The 24797-nt window shown below is 37.7% G+C and overlaps 1 protein-coding gene across 1 annotated transcript in view; it reads right to left on the reverse strand.

Moving 5' to 3' along the window:
• Positions 1 to 24797, reverse strand: part of LOC123324861 (putative ankyrin repeat domain-containing protein 19) — a 27498-nt gene that overhangs the window by 2002 nt on the left and 699 nt on the right. Inside the window, exons 2-6 of the mRNA XM_044915232.1 lie at positions 22241 to 22355; positions 21922 to 22083; positions 19554 to 19660; positions 17716 to 17853; positions 1139 to 1211 (exon numbers count right to left, since the gene is read on the reverse strand). Coding sequence (XP_044771167.1) covers positions 1139 to 1211; positions 17716 to 17853; positions 19554 to 19660; positions 21922 to 22083; positions 22241 to 22355 — 595 coding nt within the window. The remainder of the gene's footprint in view (positions 1 to 1138; positions 1212 to 17715; positions 17854 to 19553; positions 19661 to 21921; positions 22084 to 22240; positions 22356 to 24797) is intronic.

The raw sequence follows: 24797 nt of genomic DNA on the forward strand, positions 1-24797 counted from the left end.
GGGGGGGGGGGGGGGGGGGGGGCGCCTGCTCAGCGGGGGGTCTGCTTCTCCCTCTGACCCTCCCCACTCTCATGTGGTCTCTCTCATTCTCTCTCTCTCAAATAAATAAATCTTTTTAAAAAATAGGAATATAAATTTAAGCCATATTTTTAAAAAGTCATGTATTTAATTATGACACACTATGCACATCACTTATAACATTCCATTATACAGAATTCCATCTGTCTGCTCATTTATTCACATTCAAAAAATATTAAATTGCTTCTTCCAAGCAAGACTTTATTCTAGGTGTTCCAGGAGATGGACAATTACGTTTCCTAACATCCAGTAGCTTATAATGATGCAGGGGCTTTAAAATGAATATTTAAATAAGAATGAAATTTTAAATTGTAGAATCTGATACAAAGATTGAGTAGATATTTTTAAAAACTGTAATATAAAAGATTTCTGAAATTGGACATTTTACCATATGGGTATGAAGAGCCTCTGCTTCTAGAGCTGATTATTATTTTAGGCAAAACATGTATTCTTCACTTAGATAAAGTTTTAACTATACTCTTAACGGAATTATTTTGAAAACACAGTGGAATACCTTTGCAATATAAATTTTGAGAAACAATTTAAATTTCTGAATTTCCACAATTTCTAATATTATTTTAGTCTAAATGTACAACAAAGGATAAAAATAGAGAAAAAAGTCTTTTGTAAAACTATATATTACCAAGGAAAAAATGTCCGCAATAATTGAATCCACTAAAGTATTATAAATGTCATATTAAGAAAGAAAGAAAGAAAGAAAAGTCATGTTAAGATAACTTAAAACTCACAGAAAAATCCTTATCCTTGACCAAATATCTTATTTCCTCCATTATGGAAAAGCTTTTCCCAATATAATTTTCCTGTCATTATGTATTATGTATTTTCCAGCCCATTTTTTTCAGCCTCCACCTTCAGTATTTACCAGAGTAAAAAAAAAAAAAAAAAAGACAAAAGGGCGTTTTTAAAAAATGGCTTGTTCTGACCCACTTTCCATTACAAACATAAAATGATGATAGGTAGGCCACTGCTAAATTTTAAGAGTAAATAATATACAAACTAAATTCAGAGCAGGAAAACAAATTTCACAAGAGTACTTTACCTTGATATCAAAATTAAAGTCTTCATCATCTGATGTAGGCCATGAATCATCAGTACCAGGTTTAACAGAAATACTTTAGAGCAAAAACATCAACAAAAACAAGTTCATTAAAAAGAAAAATCGAATGAAAGGTCAGCTATTTACTGAATGAAGTTTCTTGATATACTTAAAATTTGGCCTCTGTTTTTGTTAAGTTTTTATTTTAAATCCTAGATCATTAACATACAAGTGCTATATTAGTTTCATGTATACAATATAATGATAGGGCAATTCCATACATCACCCAGTGCTCATCATGACAAGAGCATTCCTTAATCTCTGTCTCCTATTTCACCCATTCCCCCACCCATCTCCCCTCTGGTAACCATCAATTTGTTCTCTATCGTTAAGAGTCTGTTTCTTGGTTTGTCTTTTTTTTTTTCCCTTTGCTCATTTTTATTGTTTCTTAAATTCTACATATGAGCAAAATCATATGGTATTTGTCTTTCTCTAACTGACTTCACTTAGCATAATACTCTCTAGTTCCACCCATTTCATTGCAAATGGCAAGATTTCATTCTTTTCTATGCCTGAATAATATTCCATTGTGTATGTATATCACTTCTTTACCCATTCATCTATCAATGGACACTTGGGCTGACTCTTGTAAATAATGCTGCAGTAAACATAGGAGTGCATGTATCCCTTTGAATTGGTGTTTCCGTATTTTTTGGTAAATACCCAGTAGTGCAATTACTCGATTATAGGGTAGTTCTATTTTTAACTTTTTGAGGAAACTCCATACTGTTTCCCACAGTGGCTGCACCAGTTTGCATTCCCACCAACAATCCAAGAGGGTTCCTTTTCCTCCGCATCCTCGCCAACACTTGTTTCTTGTGTTTTTGATTTTAGTCATTCTGACAGGTGTGCAGTGGTGTCTCATTGTAGTTTTGATTTGCCTTTCCCTGATGATGAGTGATGTTGAGCATCTTCTTATGTGCCTGTTGACCATCTGTATGTTTTCTTTGGAAAAATGTCTGTTCATGTCTTCTGATCATTTTTCAACCGGGTTGTGTTTTGGGTGTTGAGTTCTATCAGTTCTTTGTATTTGTATATTAACCCTTTATCAGATATGTCATTTGCAAAGATCTTCTCCTATTCATAGGTTGCCTTTTCATTTTGTGGACTGATTCCTTCACTGTGCAAAAGCTTTTGATTTTGATGTAGTCCCAACAGTTTATTTTTGCTTTTATTGCTCTTGCCTCAAGAGACATAATTAGAGAAAAACAAACAAAAAAACAAAAAACCACTGCTACAGCCAGTATCAGAGAGATTACTGCTTGTGCTCTCTTCAAGTATTTGATTTCAGGTGTCACATTTAGGTCTTAAACCCATTTTTGAGTTTATTTTTAAAGAAAGTGGTCCAGTTTCATTCTTTTGCATGTAGCTGTCCAGTTCTCCCAACACCATTTGTTGAAAAGACTGCTTTTTCTCCATTGGATATTCTTTCCTGCTTTGTCAAAGATTAATTGACCATATAGTTATGGGTTTATTTCTGGGGTTTTCTGTTTTATTCCACTGATCTATATTTGTTTTTTGCCAGTACCATACTGTTTTGATGACTACAGCTTTGTAATATAACTTGAAATCTGGAATTGTGATACTTCCAATTTGTTTTTCAATATTGCTTTGGCTATTCGAGGTCTTCAGTGGTTCCATACAAATTTTAGGATTGTTTGTTCTAGTTCTGTGAAAAATGTTGGTATTTTAATAGGCATTGCATTAAATTTGTACATTGCCTGGGGTAGTATAGACATTTTAACAATATGTGTTTTTCCCATCCATGAGCATGCAACGTCTTTCCACTTCTTCTGTCTTGACACAATTTCTGTCATCAATGTTTTATAGTTGTTAGAGTACAGGTCTTTCAAAATTTGGTCTCTGTTTTTAAAAAGGTTTTCGTTATCTATCTTGCCTCCACCTCTCCGAAGATGTGAAATACCTAGTAAAGACCCAGTCTTAGTTCCCATAACTAAGAGTGACAGGCAAGGAATTCTCTGAAATGTTTGAAAGTTAATTGTTCAAAAGTTAACCACAATGAATTATCGCCTTACACCTGTCAGAATGGCTAGAATCAAAAACACAAAAAACAAGTGTTGGTGAGGATGTAGAGAAAAAGGAACCCTTGTGCACTGGTGATGGGGATAGAAAATGGTGTGAAAAACAGTATGGAGTTTCCTTGAAATATTAAAAATAGAAATACCATATGATCCAGTAATTCCATTCCTGGTTACTTACTTTCCCAAAGAAAATGAAAACACTGATTTGAAAAGATATATGCACCCCCATGTTTACTGCAGCATTATTTACAACAGCCAATATATGGAAACAACCCAAGTGTCCATCAACAGATGTATCTCTTACACACACACACACACACACACACACACACACACAGAGGAATGTTACTCAGCCATAAAAAAGAATATGATCTTGCCATTTGCAACAATGTAGATGTACCTAGAGGATATTTTTTTTTAAAGATTTTATTTATTTATTTGAGAGAGAGAATGAGAGAGAGCACATGAGAGGGGGGAGGGGCAGAGGGAGAAGCAGACTCCCCGCCGAGCAGGGAGCCCGATGCGGGACTCGATCCCGGGACTCCAGGATCATGACCTGAGCCGAAGGCAGTCGCCCAACCAACTGAGCCACCCAGGCGCCCCGTACCTAGAGGGTATTATGCTAAGTGAAATAGTCAGAGAAAGACAAATACTATATGATTTCACTTATATGTAGAATCTAGAAAGCAGAACAAATGAACAAACAAAAAGCAGAAACAGACCCAGAAATAGAGGGAATTCTGTATTGCCAGAAGGGAAGGGTTGGGGGATGGACAAAATGGGTGAAGGGGAATGGGAGGTTCAGGATTCCAGTTATAGTAAGTCACAGGGATACAAGTACAGCATAGGGAATATAGTCAATGGTATTGTAATAGCATTATGCAGTAACAGATAGTAGCTATACTTGTGGTAAGCATGTGTAACATATAGAGTTGTTCAAGCACTACCTTGTACACCCGAAACTAACATAACATCTTGTGTCAACTATGCTTCAATTAAAAGAAATAAATAAATATATAAATGTTAAAGAACAAATTTATGTTATTAGTGGGAATACTATTCCCAGATTAAAAGATTAAAAATTATAAGGTTCAAATTTTTTCCTTCACAGGTCCTGCCTTATTTAGGTCTACATAAACGAGCAAGACCTTAAAAACCTTCATAGGCACTCAGATACCCAAGAAGAGAGACTGCTATAAAAACAGAGTCCGGGTAGCTGTGCCTCTATTTCCCTATACACTGCCTAATATTTTCTTTCTGTGAGTTCCCACACCTATTATCACTCTTCTGCAGGGCTCAGTGGTACTCTCCAACCCTTAAGTCTTTAGTCTATGAAAGCACAGACTCCCAAAACAAGGATAGGCTCAAATGTCCAAGAGTAGGAGACATTTCCTGCTCCTGGAGAACAAGCGAAATGGAGTTTCAGTCATCCATGTAGTCATCTCAACGTAGACATGTTACCAACTACCCAAATAAAACTCTTGTTACTGATTTGACAGCCAGTCGTACCCCACCAAACCCTACATGTACATGGGCAGGGCATCAGAGAATTAAGAAAAGAGGTGGAGTGAGGAGACCGCTACCTTGGGCCATACATCTATGTTGTGTAGAATCTCCATCCCGCCTATTATTCAAGAGGATCTAAGCCACTCTCTGTAAGTTGGGGTGGAAGTAGATGATATCACATTCTTATATGCTGTAAAAAGATTCTTCCCAGTGGCTCAAATGATTTTAATATCTCTCAACAGAAAACCTGAAGTATGCTAGTTCATTCAATTAAACCAACAAACAAAAAAGCTGCTCAAGATTCTCTTCAACCCTCTATTTTAATATGCCTTTCTAAACAACTCCCAATATCCTGTGTCCTTCGTTCCTTTGTGTGTGTGTGTGTGTATCCTTCATTCCTATAATTCATCTTTATCTAACTTATCATAAACCCCAATATTCTGACATCTTTTCTAAAACTATCCAACCCAGTGTTATTCTTCTTGAAACTTGGCCTCTCCTGCTAATTAATTCCTTCCTTACCCCCCTTCACTGTGTTCACAAGACCCCCTCCCCATCTTTCAATTATTAAAACATTTACCTACAAGATGAGAAAAAAGGAAAAAACCTGAATTTAAATCTCATTTCTGTCACTTATCATATCCAAATAAGTCACTTTTAATCTCTTTTGAGTTTCAAATTCTCCATTTAAACAACCACTTGGTGAGGATGTTGAACATAGGTTGCAGTACCAGAGGGTATTTTGATTAATTCATCTCTAAGATTCCTTAAGATCCTGAAATTCTATGTGCTTTTGATTTTGTCTATAGAAACACAGAGACTATTTAGCTGGCAGAAATGGAAACAATTAATGGACTAAAAGAAACACCAAGAAAAGCAGAGAACAAAGTAAAAAAAAAAAAAAAAATCAAGAAAAGATTATAGAAAAGTCATGGAGAAAAAGAAAAAGGTCTACAAAAAAAAGAAGAAGCTTCAAAGAACTAGTCAAGGGTACTAGCCTAGGGAAAACTAGACTGGGAAGTCAGTAAGTAGAGAATCGTTTAGAAATATCCTCTAAATAGATGATAAATTTAATTAATGCAACATGGTCTACACCTAGATTACATATCCTTCACTTCTGGAAAAATCATTCATCTCAAGGAGAGCAGACATCACTATATCTAAGAATTTGCCTGATTAGGTCTTGCTTATGTAAAAGCTATGTACTGTGGCCATAGGTAACTGAGATCCACCCTAAAATCTTTGACAGTAAAAACAACAGACTAGTTACCACTGCAGTAATTACCTCTAGTTATCACTAGTTGTCAAATATATTAGGACAAATGCTTGAACTAACCTGGTTTCTTAAGAAAACTCTAAATCAGGGTTAACACATAACTAAATTTGACTGAGTTGATCTGACTAGGATCTGTATCTTAATCCCAGGGCTGCTGAGGGACAAAAGAATGGAGATGGGAGTCACACAGGCTGACAGTCAAATCATGGGTCTGCTACTCATTAACTATGTAATCACAGGTCAATTAATCAACCTCCCTGCACCACAGCTGACTAATAAAAAATAGGCTATAATAGCAGAGCTACTTTGTGAAGCTATTGTAATGACTATATAAGTAATAAGTGTCAAGCACATAATATAGTGTCTAGCCCAGAGCAGAACTCAACAAATGCTTTTCTCTGCATTCCCTTAGTTAACACATAATTTGAAAGACTCCATAAAAATCCTACCTGCTTAAAGACTCTTCTTCAGAACTCTTATCTGCCACTAAAGAAAAAAGCAAAATACATTTTAAATCAACAATAGAAAAATACAGAATATTAAAAGTATAAGACTGATGATTTGTTAAAAAGTATTCCTTCAAGATCACACCTGGAAACCACACTGGAATGAGTATTAATTATATTATTGGTAGGCAGTTAATGCATTAAGAAATCTTACTTTCTCCTCTACATTTATCAAATGTAAGAAAAGAATGCTATTTATCAGAATTTGATACCTACAAGTGAATGTTTATAATGACCATAATTGTAACCAAACCCTATGAGACTGACAGAAAATGGTATCATTAGCAGAATCATTATCATAGACCGACAATGTCAAACCTAAATAACATGATTCTTCTGGACTTCCACTACTAGGAGCAGTTAAAAGAGACTGCATTTATTTTGCTGTAACACAACAGAACTTCTCCAGCTCTTCAGCAGAGACTGTTAAGTTTAGGATGAAACATCTCATCACAAACTTTGGTCTATACCACTGTACTTTGCAGCATGGCAAAACATAGCAAACAGACTCCCTATGGCCTTATTTCCAGTTGCAGGTAAGTATGAAAGATTTTAGTGATTTTAGTGATTCTGGTTTTATAAAGTATAACCTCTTGAGACTATCTACTTTCATTGCTAGAGAGTCTATCTGGACCCACCTCTTAGACCAGAATGGTACCAATGGTTAGTGCTAGGTAGTAGTACATGATGTCATTGTTCTCAACCCTCCCCATTATGTGACAAATGTCTATAGAAATCACACTTTTTCAGTCTGTAAGGCATATGTCATCAGATCCTACACTGATGAACACAAAACAAAACAAAGGACAAAGAATATCTTGAATCACTACATTCAATTACCTTGGAATTTTAATTTTTTAAACATTCAAGAAGAGGGGCGCCTGGGTGGCTCAGTCGGTTAAGCGGTTAAGCATCTGCCTTCAGCTCAGGTCATGATCTCAGGGTCCTGAGATCGAGCCCCGCATCGGGCTCCCTGCTCAGTGGGGGTGTCTGCATCTCCCTCTCCCTCTGCCCCTCCCCCTCCTCGAGTTCTCTCTCTCTCTCTCTCTCTCAAATAAATAAATAAAATCTTTAAAAAAATAAAATAAAATAAAATAAAAATAAATAAAAAAATAAACATTCAAGAAGATATCCACTGTATGATTGCAACTATATGACATTCTGGAAAAAGCAAAACTTTTCAAGTTAGGAGTTAAGGGTTGCGGCAAAAGGAGGGATGAATTGGCACAGCACAGAGGACTTTTAAGGCACTGAAACTATTCCATGTCATTATACATTTGTTAAAACCAATAGAATGTACAACACCAAGATTGCACCGAAATGTAAATTATGGACTTTGGATGATAAAGATGAGTTAATGTAAATAAAACAATGTATCCCTGTGGTACAGGATGTCGACAACAGGGGAAGCTATGCATGTATGGGAACATGGGGTAAATGGAAACTCTGTACTTTCTGCTATATTTTGCTGTTAACTTGAAAATGCTCTAAAAAGTAAGGTCTATTTATCGTGAAGGAAAAAAAAGGTATCCATTAAGCCTGCTATCACCATGTATTAAAGTAAGATACAGCCACCGTGAAAATTAAGATAAAGACCGAAGTAACAGAATACAGGTATTATCCACCAACTTGAAGTATATGAAAATACATAAAGCAAATAATTTTAATTGCATACTTAGGCAAGAAAATAATTGACAATTATATAATCGAATCTTATAAACAGGGATTCACTATCATATGAAACAAAACTGGATTATCTATATAATTAAGAATTTTTATTCTAATTTTAAATCAGAAACCATTGTTTAATCTAAGAATCATAATGAAAGTTTAATAAGGTAAAAAAAACAGATTATAATTACCTAATATTGCCCCAGTAATTTATGTACAAATACCTGTTAAATATTCACCAAAAGTCAAAAAAGTAACCAGCACTTCAATTTAATACAGATCATGCTACTGAAACCAGTACCATGTGATACCATCATATTACTTGCTGTTAAAATAAAATCTTAAAACAACAACAAAAATTAAGTCAGGGCTATAATTCCTATGCAAAAAAGATTCCATAGAGCAGGCCAAAGACTGCCACCATTAGATCCCACTTGAATGGCTGGCCCTTGGTTGGTATCCGGGAACTTGGATTTTGGGAGGGTTCCCACCATTCCATAGCTGGTAAGAGTGGCTGTGCCTAAGTGTTGGTACAAACCAGGTGTCTTATCCTGTATACTTGATTTCCTTCAGGGAACCTGGAATTTTGGTATACGCTAGGGAGAAGATGCCTACATGATTATCATTTCAAGAAAACTTCAGGCACTGAGTCTCTACAAGATTCTTGTATTGGCAGACAACATTTCATATGTGTTGTCATAATTTGATGCTGGAGGAATTAAGCACATAACTTGATGCTGGAGGAATTAAGCACAGCCATAGGCAGAGGATTCTTAGAAGCCTGCACTTGGTTTCCTCTAGACTTCACTCCATGCACCTTTCCTCTGTGCTGATTTTGCTTTGTATCCTTTCACCGTAATAAACCAAAGGCATGAGTACAAATATGCTAAGACCTGTGAGTTCTTCTAGTGAATAACCAAATCTGGGTGTTGTTCTGGGAATCTCTAATACAACTGCATTATATGAAATTTTTATGATTTGGGTTGATATTTTATACATGATTACAGTCAGACGGTTATTTCACAGAACACCTTTCCTTGAATCTGGTTTTCTTAGTATCTGCCTTGGAGATTCCTGTTTTTCTATACCCATCTGAATAAAGGCATAAAAAGAAGAGATGACATAATGATCAGAAAATAATGTCAAACAAGCAACAATCTTATTTTAATCAGGAAAAAAAAAGAGAATCCTGATGATTACCAAAATGTTCTACAGTATAAAATTTCCTATAAAAAAATGAAAAGATCACATAAATTTTCTCCAACTAAATAGGGATTAATTCGGGGCGCATGGGTGGCTCAGTGGTTAAGCGTTTGACTTCAGCTCGGGTCATGGTCCCAGGGTCCTGGGATTGAGCCCCACATTGGGCTCCCTGCTCAGCGGGAAGCTTGCTTCTCCCTCTCCCATTCCCCCTAGTTGTGTTCCCTCTCTCGCTGTGTCTCTCTCTGTCAGATAAATCAAAAAAAAATCTTAAAGAAAATAAATACATAAATAAATAGGGCTTAATACCATTTTTATGGTAGTTAATGAATCAATAAGGTAACTGGGATAATTATAGAAAAATATGTAACTATCATACACAGTTTAACAACACACTATTGATTATAGAGTTTTGTTTCCAGTCTTTTCCTTAATTTCTTACAGAATTAAAAGCATAGTTCACCTATTAAAGGCAGTTGTCGACAAACTAGTCAAAAAGTCAAAAATAGGATGCCTGGGTGGCTCAGTCGTTAAGCATCTGCCTTCGGCTCAGGTCATGATCCCAGGATCCTGGGATCGAGTCCCACATCGGGCTCCCTGCTCCGCGGGAAGCCTGCTTCTCCCTCTCCCACTCCTCCTGCTTGTGTTCCTGCTCTTGCTCTCTCTGTGTGTCAAGTAGATAAATAAAATCTCTCTAAAAAAAAAAAAAGCCAAAAATACTCCATCCAAAATATGAGTTATCCGCTCCACCCTGAAAATAGTGGATTTGATCATTAAAGATCAATAGGGCTCATTTGGGGGAAAACAAAATGAGTTATCTTATATACATAGATGGTTAAAAACTTGGTAATCTAATTGGCCACATATTCTTGTTAAGTCACAGTTTACCAATTTCTGGAAAAAAATATAAAAGCATGTCACATTAAAAGTGTATCAGATAAAAATTTCTGACAATCCAGAAAATGCTTTCAGTCTTGGCAGACCATCATCACTACTTTGTCACTGTGATACAGATACAAAGAAATTTAGCACAAGAAACTAATAAAATATGAGATACACTTTAGATTAGGTAGCCCATTACCTTAGAAGGAAATACACATATATGTCAAACATACATATGGTAGAAATGTGTTCTAATAGTGTTGGATTCCAAGACAATTTTCCTTAGCGCTTTCTTTAGAGATGAAATTCAGAAAGGAGCAGTAGAAGTGGAGATATTAGAAGAAGGCAAATGAAAAGAGGATCAAGAGAGACAGCACTAACCAAAATAGTCACGTATTGACTGTTTTTACTGACACAGAATTCCTAAACTAGTGAGACTAGTATATTCAGTGTATCACCTTATATTTTCTCCTTGGTATTATACTAGTTTTCTGCAATAAAATATTTAAAAGAGGTCAAAAGGCTCCAAACTGCAGGTCTGTAAACTATTTCTGATCAAAATTTAAAACTCTCAAAATACAGCTGCATCATGATTCCATATCAGAGATAGGGCCTGACAGTGGCTTCCTGCCTGTTGCTGTTTTTGTTTTCGTATTCATCCAGAAGAGTGTATTCATCCAGAAGGACTTGAGGACTTGAGGAAAACTCAAGTATCTCCACCAGAAACAGGTAAGAAAGACAACACTTTTCCTCACACTTGACTCCTAGGTTTTGACAATTATGGAAAAATGTTGGCAAGTCTACTCACCAGGCTAGACCATTTTCCCTTGACCCTGTCCGGGTAGATACTGCAGTTACAAAAAAGTTACGTAGGACCTTACTTGATGTGTTATTTTTCCATATTTGGACGTAGAAAGTACCAATCATGTAAATAATAGATCGTACAACTCAAAAATTCTTTTGAAAAGGTTACCACCAAAGAGCTTTTAAAAGTTAAATCCAACTTTCTTTTCAGTAATTTCTTTCTTTTCAGTAATACGCCTCCTTGAAATATTTTTTTAATTTTTTCACCATCACTTCCTCTAATTCCTCTCTTACGTTTCCCCAGTCACTCCTCAGTCTTCTCTACTAACTCCTACTCCTCCATCCACCCTTATATTTTGGTATTCCCAGGGTTTGTTCACTGGCCTCCTTCTCATTCTATATGTTTCTCCACCACGGACAAGCTCAATCTTTGTCCAAGCTATCACTTTGCTTAATAATTCTAATCAGATTATTTCAAATCTGCACCTCCAACCTTGAAGCTCTACCTCCAGCTAGAAACTCCTAGTATTCGGTTATCCAATTACTGAAAATATACTACATGGACATTCCATCAAATTCAACATATACAGAAAAAAACCTGGTCTTCCCTATTCCCACCGCTCTCCTCTCTTCATCCAATAAAGTCCTACTCATTCTTCATGTCCAATTTAAATGCTAGTGTTCAACCTGGAAACATATGAATCTTCTTAGATTTCCTCTCTCCCCTAACTTTTTACATTCAATAATCACGAAATCATATTAACTATACTTCTTTTCTGTCTCTGCTTTATATTTCCCCTGCCACTGCCCTACTCAAACATGAGCTCTTAACTGATGACTTCCAGAGGGGAAAAAAAAGCCACCAACTATTATTGTTATTTCTTAAATGAATAAAAAATTTTTAAGCAAAATGAATGAGAAAGGGGGCACGTGGGTGGCTCAGTCAGTTAAGCATCTGCCTTCAGCTCAGGGCATGGTCTCAGGGTCCTGGGATCAAGCCCCGCATCGGGCTCCCTTTTCAGCGGGGAGTCTGCTGCTCCCTCTCCCTCTGCCCCTGCGCCCCACTGTGCTCCCTATCTCTCTCTCTCTCTCAAATAAATAAAATCTTTAAAAAAAATTGTTTAAATTTTAAAAAATAAGACATAAGGCCTAGAAAAAGAACAACATTTTAAATTGAATAAACTGAGCCTCCTGACTTTTTCAGTATAGAAGGGTGAAAATTTCATAATGGACTGATACTAGGCTAAGGAAATATAAGCTTCCTTTGTCTTCCAGTCTCTTTACATGGTTTCCTTCAATATATCCTCCACATGGGGCGCCTGGGTGGCTCAGATGGTTAAGCGTCTGCCTTCGGCTCAGGTCATGATCTCAGGGTCCTGGGATCGAGTCCCACGTCCGGCTCCCTGCTCCTTGGGAGCCTGCTTCTCCCTCTGCCTCTCTCTCTCTCTCATGAAAAAATAAATAAAATCTTTAAAAAAAAAAAAAATATATCCTCCACATGAGGGGCCAGCAAACTACGACCACAGGCCAAGTCCGACCTGCCATCTGGTTCTGTAAATAAAGTTTTATTGGAGCACAGTCACATCTATTCACCTATATATTGCTATGGCTGCTTTCACCCTACAATGGTAATTATAATTGAGAAACCACATGGCCTAAAATAGTCACGATCTGGCCCTTGAAAGAAAAAGCTTGGTGATCCCTATTTTATGCCATAACCAGAGGGCCCTAATTCAAATCTAATCTTATTACCCTTCTGCTTCAAATTCTCCAATGAATCCCTGCATCAAATACTGCTGGCTCCCTCCCCAATGGCCATTCCGTAATTCTTCATTCTTGCTGGAGAACTACAACTTTATTTGGATATTTGTTGTCCCCATACAGAAAGAAGGTGGCCTCACCCCAGCTTCAAAAGCAGAAATGATTATTCTAAGCTATTCACAGTACCTGATTTACCAGTGACTGGTTTAGGAACAAGCATGCGATACACCCTAGCCTAGAAAATGTTAGAGGAAATTCACTGTAAGCCTCTGAGTTTTCTTCTTATTTAAAAGAAACATATAGGGGGGACCTCGGTGGCTCAGTCGTTAAGCGTCTGCCTTCAGCTCAGGTCACGGTCCCAGGGTGCTGGGATTGAGCCCCGCATCAGGCTCCCTGCTCCGCAGGAAGCCTGCTTCTCCCTCTCCCACTCCCCCTGCTTGTGTTCCCTCTCTCGCTGTCTCTCTCTCTCTCTGTCAAATAAATGGATAAAATCTTAAATAAATTAATTAGTTAATTAATGAAAGAAACATATAAAGAAAAACAGTCCTTCCAGTCATTGGATATTGTCATGTGAGACTAGGCCTGGAGCTGTTGCTAATTAGCCAACCAGGAAGGGAGACATAAAATACTGCCAACCTCAAAGCTGAACAAGAGACAACTGGGACCCTGATGACATCACTGAACCATCAAAACAATTCTAGTTCCTATTGTTTTAGTCACTGTTTTGTTTTGTTTTTTTAGATTTATTTATTTGAAAGAGAGAGAAAGAAAGGAAGCGTGCAATAGAGTGCAAGAATGGGGGGAAGGGCAGAGGAAGAGAATCTTCAAGCCCACTCCGTGCTGAGCACGGAGCCCAACGTGATGTGGGGCTTGATCTCATGACCCGAGACTGTGTAAAACCAAGAGTCAACACTTAACTGACTAAGCCACCCAGGTGCCCCTGTTTTAGTCACTGTTATAAGTCACCTATTATTTGCAGCTAAAAGCATTTTACCTGATAAAGTTACCAAGGTCTACAGGGTAAGATCTACTCCTTTCCATACGACTGAAAAACTTTCATAAGCTTGCCTTAGCTAAGTATTCACCTCATTCCAACCATTCCCATAGCACACTTTTTGTACTGGCAAAACTGAACTGCTCATAAATCCTCCGAAGTTCACTCGTACATCTTAGCCTTTGCACTGCTGTTCCGTCTGCAAAACATGTAATCTTGATGGATGTTTCTCCTGCCAAACATCGTCCTTCTGCCACTTTACTTGGCAAACTTACTATTCAGTCTGCATAGTTACCCTAAATTCTACCCACTCTCCTAAAACTCTAATTCCTCACTATGGACATAGTATCTGGAACATATTAAATACCAATAAAAAAATAACAATGGTAATTATAAGCACTAGGGGACTCTGGCACATAGTAAGCACTGAATAAAGTAGAGTAAATAATAAAAATGACAATGATAATAACAAATTCCTGGAGGGCAGGGATTGTGTTTTTTGAATGTTTGCATTCTACAACATCAGAATAACACTTAGGAACTAAAAGACACTTGATAGTTATTTGTTAAGTGAACAAATGAAAATAAGTAAATTGCAAAACCAATAGACAGTTACCTTAAAAAAAAAAGTCTCATTGGTATTGCTGCATACTAGCTAAGTTTTGCAGTTCTTATTGTTTGCCATTTGTTTACGATACCAGGAAGGTATTGTAAAGTCCCCAGTTTTAAGGATAGTTCCTTTTTTAATGAGACAAATCACTATATAATAATATTTACTAAATGTAATCCACTTGTAAAAATTAAAAGATCCATTTTCATAACAGGTTCAATTTATTATAATATGCTTATAGAGAAAACATAAAACATACTAACTTAAAAATCTCTTTTTCTTATTTACACAAAGATATCATATGGGATTTTAGGGGTCATGACTAAAATAATGAATTTCTTTTCAGACAATACCACCTCATATTTTAAATTACCTACAATTAACTTCTTTTGTTGTTGTTGTTCATACTGAGGTACTTTATTTAATATTTTTTATTATGTTCAGTTAGCCAGCATATAGTCCATCATAAGTTTTTGATGTAGTGTTCAACAATTCATTAGTTGCATGTAACACCTACTGCTCATCATAACACGCATCCTCCTTAATACTCATCACCTGGTTACCCCATCCCCCCACCCCCCTCCCTTCTGTAACCCTCAGTTTGTTTCCCGGAGTCCAGTCTCTCTCATGGTTTGTCTTCCTCTGATTTCTTCCCATTGTTCATGACAGCATGCCTACAATTAACTTCTTAAATAATCCTGAATACTAGACTATTAAGAAAGAAATTAAGAAAGAAAAAAAAAATAGGGGCATCTGGGTGGTTAAGGGTCTGCCTTCAGCTCAGTTCATGATCCCCAGACCCTGGGATCAAGCCCCACATCGGGCTCCCTGCTAGGCGGGAAACGTGCTTCTCCCTCTCCCTCTGCCTGCCACTCCCCCTGCTTGTGCTGTCACTATCTCTCTCTGTCAAATAAATAGACAAAATCTTAAAAAAAAAAAAAAAAGAAAAGAAAAGAAAGAAAAAAATACATATGCAATTTACACAGTAGGGTTTTTTTTTTTTCCATTGCTCTTTCATTATCAAAACTTCCTTACTCTGACTTCATCTATGTTAGGACCACCAAAAGTAATTCACTCTGAAAAGTCTTACCTGCATTCTTACTTTGCAAATCATTGTTAAGTTTTTCTTCTCTATGTTCGGCAATTAGTTGGCGACTGCTACATATAAAAAAGGGTGATAAACAATGTTACTATTTTAATACTGATATGAAAAACATTTACCAAATATCAAATTCTTAGCAGTATTTCAAATAACATCAGAACTAATATCAAAGCTTGAAGTACCCCATATACTTCACATTTGTAAGTTTTATACACTTTTTATTAAGTATGTAATTAAAGGAGAAAAAAAGTAAGGTGAACCAGTCATGAATTCGTAATTTAGTAATTAGTAAATTAGAGTTAGCTTGCCATAATGGAAAGTGTCTAGAACTCAGAAGTCCTAAGTCTCACAGCTATTTCCTCTTGGACAAGCCACTTCTCTTGGGCTCAGAGTCTTCCTCTATAAAACAGGCATCTTACTGCCTTATTTTACAAGGTTGTTAAGAGGATTTAATGAAATATTAAACCCAAAACATGGCCTTTCGGGAAAGGTGATGCCCACTACTCTGGGAAGGGCAATATGAGACCTTTCATCACCTAATAAGAAAAGGCGCTCCATGGGATTTAAAGCAGGCTTGGGATATAGGCCTAGTAACAAAGGAGAAAGAGAAGTCCTGTCTCTTCCTGCAGCATTATTTGAACCTCTTTAACAGCTTAGAATGGTCCCAACTACCATCTGCTGGAAGAAGAGACAAGGATAATTTATCCTGAAGGTCTGGGCTAACATATGGGCTTCACGTAAGGCTTTTGAGTGTGAAGGGAAGGGTGTGTGTGGCTAAAGCCAGGAGGCCCAGCTGACAGAACAGGGTGCTGGTGCTTTGGAATAGCTGAGCATAGAAGCATATGTAGTAAAACGAAAAAAAAGTTGTAACTTTGAAGTCTAACTGTGGATCACCATGAAGACTGAGGAATGTGGATCAGCAAGGGCATCCTAGGAGCAAAGGTCAATCATGACCAGACTGCAGAACCAGTTTCTTTCTTACTTTTTTTTTTTTGAAGATTTATTTATTTATTTATTTATTTGAAAGAGAGAGCATGAGACGGGGGAGGGTCAGAGGGAGAAGCAGACTCCCCGCTGAGCAGGGAGCCTGATGCGGGACTCAATCCTGGGACTCCAGGATCATGACCTGAGCCAAAGGCAGTCGCTTAACCAACTGAGCCACCCAGGCGCCCTGCAGAACCAGTTTCAATGGCAATGCTGTAGTAGTAGAATCAGAGGAAACAAGGGAATGATAAGGATGTCTTTTCCTTCCAAATGACTTGTGAAAAAAGATGGTCTCTTTGGTCTTAGGGAACTCCTCAGGTTCTTGGAAAATTCAAAGGGGAAAGTATAGGAGATAGCCCTCAAGGGAAAGTATAGGGTCTTCTACTAAACTGAACATCTCAAGACCCAAGTAACTAGTTAGAAAAAACAAGGATGTTGGGGCACCTGGGTGGCTCAGTCGGTTAAGCGTCTGCCTTCAGCTCAGGTCACGATCTTGGGGTCCTGGGATGGAGCCCCACGTCAGGCTCCCTGCTCAGCAGGGAATCTGCTTCTCCCTCTGTCCCTCCCCACCCGTGCTCTCTCTCTGTCTCTCTCTCAAATAAATAAAATCTACAAAAGAAAGAAAGAAAGAAAGAAAAAGAAAGAAAGAAAGAAAGAAAAAGAAAAAACACAGATATAACATTATTTGTACCCCATGCATAACGGTTATACTTGGAATGAAACAGATACAGTTAGGATCCCTAAGGATAAAGGTCTCAATAGTCCTGAGATAAAGAATCCTGCACCCATTACTACTTCTTACTAGTCTAGCCTTTTTCTTGATTTCTGGCAAATGATGTGGGCTAACTCACTGCCATCCCAAAACTGCCTGAATCAAACAATGAACTCTCATCTGTTACATAAGAACTAACAGGGGCGCCTGGGTGGCTCAGTCGTTAAGCGTCTGCCTTCGGCTCAGGTCATGATCCCAGGGTCCTGGGATCGAGCCCCACATCAAGCTCTCTGCTCAGCCGGAAGCCTGCTTCTCCCTCTCCCGCTCCCCCTGTTTATGTTCCCTCTCTCGCTGTGTCTCTCTCTGTCAAATAAATAAATAAAATCTTAAAAAAAAAAAACAAAACCTAACAGTTAAATTATTATATACCTCAGTTTAGTAATAACTAACATTTTAATGTAAACACTTACACTTTAAGATCATTAAAAATAGAATATTCTTCTGCAGTCCATCCATACGCATCTTCAGAAAAGATATTAATACCTTGCTGAAGAAGAACCCTGACTAGATCTGCAGAATCATAATGTACAGCAAGCATGAGGGCTGTTCTAAAATAACAGAGAGAGAACTTCACCCTTAGGAACTTAAGAGTTATTTAAACAGCTAATTTGATATACTTTATCAGGTTAATATCTTGCCTGTCAGTACAGAATTGACCATTAACATGTTCAAGTGCTCATCTTTGTAAATACCTCCACGGCTAAAATGAAAGGACAAAAAAGAAGCCTCTTGTCCTACTTGGCTATGACAGTAGAAGTTGCTAATTTAAAGTCCTTTGATAGGGGCGCCTGGGTGGCTCAGTCGTTCAGCGTCTGCCTTCGGCTCAGGTCATGATCCCAGGGTCCTGGGATTGAGCCCCGCATCAGGCTCCCTGCCCAGCGGGAAGCCTGCTTCTCCCTCTCCCACTCCCCCTGCTTGTGTTCCCTCTCTGGCTGTCTCTCTCTCTGTCAAATAAATAAATAAAATCTTTAAAAAAAAAAAAAAGTCCTTTGATGAACAAGAAACTATGCTGAGGTCACTTATCTGATGGTAAAGATTTTAAAAAAGAATTCCCCATTTCTTCCTTAATCTGATACAGTGTACTTCCAAGCCATCTAGAGGACAGGTCCGTATAAAAAGCTATTTGCAGGGGTGCCTGGGTGGCTCAGTCGGTTAAGCGTCTGCCTTCAGCTCAGTCATGATCTCGGGGTCCTGGGATCGAGCTCCACGTCTGGCTCCCTGCTCTAGCCCCTCCCCCTGCTCATGCTCTCTCTCTCTCTCTCTCAAAAAATAAAATCTTTAAAAATAAAAAAAAAAAAAGCTTATTTGCAGGCTGAAAATAACAGTATTCATACTAATGGTAATAAAACAGTCATAGTCACAGTTAATGATGCTAAGATAAGCACGTGGTAGACACTAAATTAAATGCTATATATATATAAAATAGTACACACAACCACCCTTAAAGGATATATTATTATCCTCCTTTTCATGTCAGGAAATGTATCTGGTTATGATAAGTAATGTTTCCAAAGTCACACACCCAGCAAGTAGGAAAGCTAGGAATTAAACCTAGTCTTGTGTCAATCTAAAGCCCATCTCTTTTCTCTTTATCACCCACCTATGATTTGTCCTCATTAAAGGAAAAGTCTATTCAATTAAAGTTATCTTTCATCCTTCTATCCTTACCAATGAAAACAAAAAAAAAAATATACTGAACATGAAAAAGGATGATGAGCCCATATTATCTGGTAACAGTAATTATTAATCACTTAGGGATCATCCAACGTCAGTATTCTTCAAAAACAAAAAGCAATTTAAAGAGTCATCCAAAAGACACAGCAACTCCTATTTATGTTTAATATTCATCTTTTAAGGAAAATATATATGAAGTAGAAGTTTCAAAAATACTATAAAAGGGTTAAGAAGTCCAATATTGCATCGTAAAGTAAAATAAAAGTTAGGAATCCACACTTTATAAAACTAATAAAACTAATATGAAACCCCTTTAGCTAATATAAAATCATATGGGGAAAAAAAAAAAAAGCCTGCAAATGACATCAGTCAATAATATGAAGGAATATAAATTCTACCATATACTGTTCTTCATGTTGCCCCGTCAGAATAATTGCTTTCTGCCTAACTGATGACATGTTGACATTTTTCACTATATAAATTAATCCTCTTATTAAGTTAATCTTTCTGACTTGAGTAACTGTGCCACTCTAGAACAATATAAGGTTTAAAAAAAAAACCAAAACTACTGTACCTTTGCAACTTATCAACTGCATGTACATTTGCTTCTTTTTCTATTAAAAATTCCACCATTTGCTGTTTGTTCTCACTTACAGCAAGTAAAAATGGTGTGAGTTCATCCTGTAAAAGTGCAAAAACAATTTATAATTTACAAAATTACGTATTTCCATACTGAATTTTAAAACTTATAAAGGATCCTCTAAACTCAAATATATAATATAGAAAGTACTCTCACCCTTCTGTGCTTTCACCAGCTGCTCCTTCTCTTTCAAATAGCCTCCTCAGGGGGCCTGGGTGGCGCAGTCGGTTAAGCACCTGCCTTGGGCTCAGGTCAGCTCAGGTCGTGATCCCAAGGTCCTGGGATCCAGCCCCAAGTCAGGCTCCCTGCTCAGAGGGGAGTTGGCCTCTCCCTCTGCCCTGCCCCTATGCTCCTACTCTCTCACCCACTCTCTCTCTCTCAAATAAATAAATAAAATCTTTTTTAAAAAATAAATAAAACTAAATTAAATAGCCCTCTTCCACCTCTTCAACAGATTAACTGCAGTCATTCTCCAAAACTCACTTCACTGGCTGGTTCCAAGAATCTTGGCTTCTATCACAGTATTTATTATGGTATACTCTAGTTATTTTATTGCACCCCCTCTAAACCAAGAGCTTCTTGAGGGAAGGGATTATTTTTTTTCTCTATATCTCCAAAATCTAAAACATAGCAGTAAATGCTTTAAGTATTTTTATTGAGTTAACAACCTAAATGATTATCTCTGGAGTAGTGTTTTTTAAATTACATTCCGAAGAACATATACTTTGCTGGAAGGTAAGTACTGTGCCCCAATAGAAAGATTCAATGATCATCTATGTCTGAGAAATATTACAAAACTGCACTATATATCTAGCACAAAAGAAATCCGTTTAAATTTGCTTATCCCCATTTGACAATACTTTTTGTGGCAAACATTAACATTTGAGAAATTATAGAGTTTTGGGGATATAGTTTTGAGAGCTTTCCAATAAAGATGAAGGTTTTCGGGGTGCCTGGGTGGCTCAGTCGTTAAGCGTCTGCCTTCAGCTCAGGCCATGATCCCAGGGTCCTGGGATCGAGCCCCACATCCTGCTCGGCGGGAAGCCTGCTTCTCCCTCTCCCGCTCCCCCTGCTTGTGTTCCCTCTCTCACCGTCTCTCCATCAAATAAATAAATAAAATCATTAAAAAAAAAAAATGAAGGTTTTCTCCAGGTTACACAAACATGCTTGATTCTCTTCTGTCAATGGTATCAGGATCCCAGATGGCAACATAAGGCACTCTTGATCCAAATGGGTCACTGAGGAGATGGACTCGGAATTAAAAGAGTGGCTTTGGGGCAACTGGGTGGCTCAGTCAGTTAAGCGTCTGTCTTTGGCTCAGGTCATGACCCCCGGGGTCCTGGGATCCAGCCCTGAATCAGGCTCCCCTGCTTCTCCCTCTCCCTCTGCCCTTCCTCCATACTCAAGTTTGTTCTCCGTCTCTCTCAAGTAAATAAAATCTTAAAAAAAAAAAAAAGTATCATTAAAGTGAAATCTTAGACAATTTAGTTATTTCAAAATATTTTCATTCAGGGAATGCAGGAGCTTCCAAATATGAAAAACTGACCCTACCTGTCAACCAACAGTGTTTCTGTAAGGGCAGTGGTAGAAATAATGCCTGTCACAGAAACAGAAGGTGGACTGGTGCGCGTGGTCATCAACTACTCCCCATGTACAGCTACCACCCCACTGAGGAACTACACAAAGCTGAGCAGGAACTACTCTCTGAAATGGGAGACCCCAATGTGGTACGTGGCGGGAAGAGTGGCTACAAGCACAAGTAAATGCCCCTGTAGGATGTCATGACCTGATCCCTTTGCTCTCATTTTCAGAACCTTGGGGCCTCGAGTGCCCAGGGCCTGCAACCTGCTGCTTTCTCCTCCCACTTGCACTCACCCAAGTTACCCCACTGGGTCAGGGTCTCCCACCCATTCCCAGCAGCACCCATTTCCTAAGCCCCTGCACAGCACCCAGCCTCCACCACCTCCACTCCCCTCTAGGCCTTCAATCCTTTGTGGGCTCTGAGCCCACCAACCACTCCCAAGCACTAATGGGAAGATTTTCTTTCTGGGGTGGAAGCGGGGCTGGGAGACAGAACTTCGCTCTCTCCATGGGCATCACCTTTCTCTAGCCCTCCCTGCCCTGGCTTTGGAGTTGTTTCCAGGATGACAGGACCTGATGTATAGAATTCAGTATATGTATTTATTACACATATAAATAAATATGTAAATAAAATGATTTGTGGCTAAAAAAATTTATATATACATATATATATTATTTCAAATACTCTATAAATACACTTGATCTGCACCTTGTTTCTCACTTCAATATTTGCATGATGTAGAAGCAGCTTCTCTGCTATTGATGTATTCGAACCAAGGGCGGCATAGTGGAGAGCAGTATTGCCAGCAATGTCCGTAAGATTTGGATCAGCACCGTGTTCTAGAAGAACGGTCACACATCTCTCACTCTGACATTGTACAGCCTGTCAGTATTATACCAAGAAACAGAGTGTCAATTCTGGGAATTTAAAGTAAACATGCCACAGGTTTCACCAATTAGTTCTGTTTAAATGCAATAAGTTTTCATTCTAAGTAATTAAATCAAATCCATCTCAGGCAGCCACAGCTGCTTCCACATACCTTCATCAGAGCAGTCCTATAATCTTTATCAAAGAGGTCAAGCTGGCATTTCCTTTCCACTAGGACAGCAACGACATCTGGATGGCCATTGGCACAGGCCAAATGGAGAGCAGTCCTATGAAAGTGAAAGAACTTTTTAGGAAATTATAGTGCACTATTTCAAAACATGCAATTAATTCATGTAATTGTAAACGTTAAATAGCATCTTATTCCTGTGACTCCAAAACCAGGATTTAGTTTTCTTTTGAAGAAAGTACAATATTTATTAGTGATTCTTCACCACACTAATAAAGAGCAGCCTATCTGAGTAGGTAGAGCATGACCTCAGGATTCAGCTTAACTTGGGTTTGAATCCTACTTTAACTCTGTCACTTAACAGTTATCACCTACTTAGCCTTATCCTCAATTTCCTCATCAACAAAATGGGGATAAAAATAGTTATCTCGGGTCCCCTGCCCAGCTCAGTTTGAAGATCATGTGACTCTTGATCTTGAGGGTTGTGAATTCGAGCCCCACGTTGGGTATAGAGATTACTAAAAAATAATAATAATAAATAAAGACTAGTTATCTCACAAGACCTCGGCGTGATGCTTAAATGAGGATCTATGCAAAGTTTGTTACATAATATTATTATAACTATTACTATTACTACTATTTTACAAAGACAACATCCAATTAGGTAAAGTGATACAATTATGCCTACTTTGTAGATATGTTTTAAGGATTCGCAAGAATACTACATTTCAGTGATTCTAAGATGCTCATTTTGTCACCTTTTAATATCTCTGACATTGGAATGCAATTTATAATTCAAAATGTCTTACAACTATAATTGGCAGAATTGTTTTGAAATTTCTTGTTGGTACAGAAAATACTGGGGCATCAGACAATCTATGGTGCCTTACATTACATGAAATAATGATATACACAACAGGTCTATTGCAGTTCTAGTCATATGCCTGGCATTTAAATAAATTTTAGTTCCTGAAAGCATTATGGGAAAAGAGGACTAAAATAACAGAGAATGTTTTTTAAGTAATTCTTACTCTGATTTTCAAGAAACTAAGCCAAAGGAAACTCAGGATTTAAATAAACAGGGACAGCTCATTTTATTAAATATTTCGATTTATAAATCACATGAAAATCAAGTACTACCAATTATCAATAGTAGTATTTAATACTATTATAAATTTCAAAAGGACAAGTAAAGGTTAACTTTTACAATTTCCTATCTTCAGAAATGTTTTCGTTTGAAAGGAAAGAGGAAAAGCTTTAACTGAGATTAAGTCCTAATACTTCCATTTAAAATTGCTCATCTTAGGGGCACTTCGGTGGCTAGTTGGTTGGGTGTCTGACTCTTGGTTTTGGCTCAGGTCATGATCTCCAGATCTTGAGATCGAGCCCCATGTCGGGCTCCGTGCTCAGCGTGGAGTCAGCTTGAGATCCTCTCTCTCCCTCTAACCCTCCCTTCTCCCTCCCCAGCCACTCCCATTCACTCTCTCTCTGTCTCTCAAATAAATCAATCTTTTCTTAAAATTAAAAAAATAAAATAAAATTTCTCATCTTAGTAGTACCTGGCCGGTTCAATGAGTAGAACATGCAACCTTAGTCTCAATGATCTAAATTCAAGCCCCATGTTGGGTATAGAGATTACTTAAAAATAAAATCTTATAAATAAATAAATAAATAAATAAATAAATAAATAAATAAATAAATAAAATTTCTCATCTTACTAATACTGGGCAACATGAAGTCTTTAAGAATGAAAAGATTCTGGGTAGAGTATGTCTCCTACATTACATGTGTTCAGATTCTATTTGATAAATAAATGGATTGAAAGAGTAGATAAATACATTGGAGAGCTCAATATTTTTTAAAGATTTCTTTCTTTTAGAGAAAGAGAGAGTATGCACAAGCGGGGGTAAGGGCAGAGGGAGAGGGAGAGAATCTCAAGCAGTCTCCCCACCAAGCATGGAGCCCGACATGGGGCTCCACCCCCCAACCCCGAGATCACGACCCACGCCGAATTCAACACTCTGATGCTCAACCGATTATGCCACCCAGGCACCCCAGAGTTCAGTATTTTTAAAGAAAACTTTTATAAAGTAAAGCAATACATCTGAAATTGCAATAATCATTTATATTTCCTATTTTTGATTTTTTTCATAAGGACACAACTAAAATTTTATATACTTTTATAGTATCATTTATATTATTTATTTTCATAAGGATGTAACTAAAATAAAATGATTAATCTATAATCACTTATATGTAATAAAGCTACACACAACAAAAAACATGTATATATTTAATGTATGAATAAAATCTACAAGTACAGGTAAAAACATTCCCTTTACTTCTGAAGAGGTTAAACGTTGTCAGAAGATACCAATCCCCACCCGCAGTCCCCAATTTTTTTTAAATAGAAAGTAAGAGGGGCACCTGGGTGGCTCAGTCAGTTAAGTGCTTGCCTTCATCTCAGGTCATGTTCCCAGGGTCCTGGGATCCTGGGATCAGCAGGGAGCCTGCTTCTCCCTCTCCCACTCCCCCCCCCCCC

The sequence above is a fragment of the Neomonachus schauinslandi genome, chromosome 5 (assembly GCF_002201575.2).
Source record: "Neomonachus schauinslandi chromosome 5, ASM220157v2, whole genome shotgun sequence".
In the NCBI taxonomy this organism is placed as follows: Eukaryota; Metazoa; Chordata; class Mammalia; order Carnivora; family Phocidae; genus Neomonachus; species Neomonachus schauinslandi.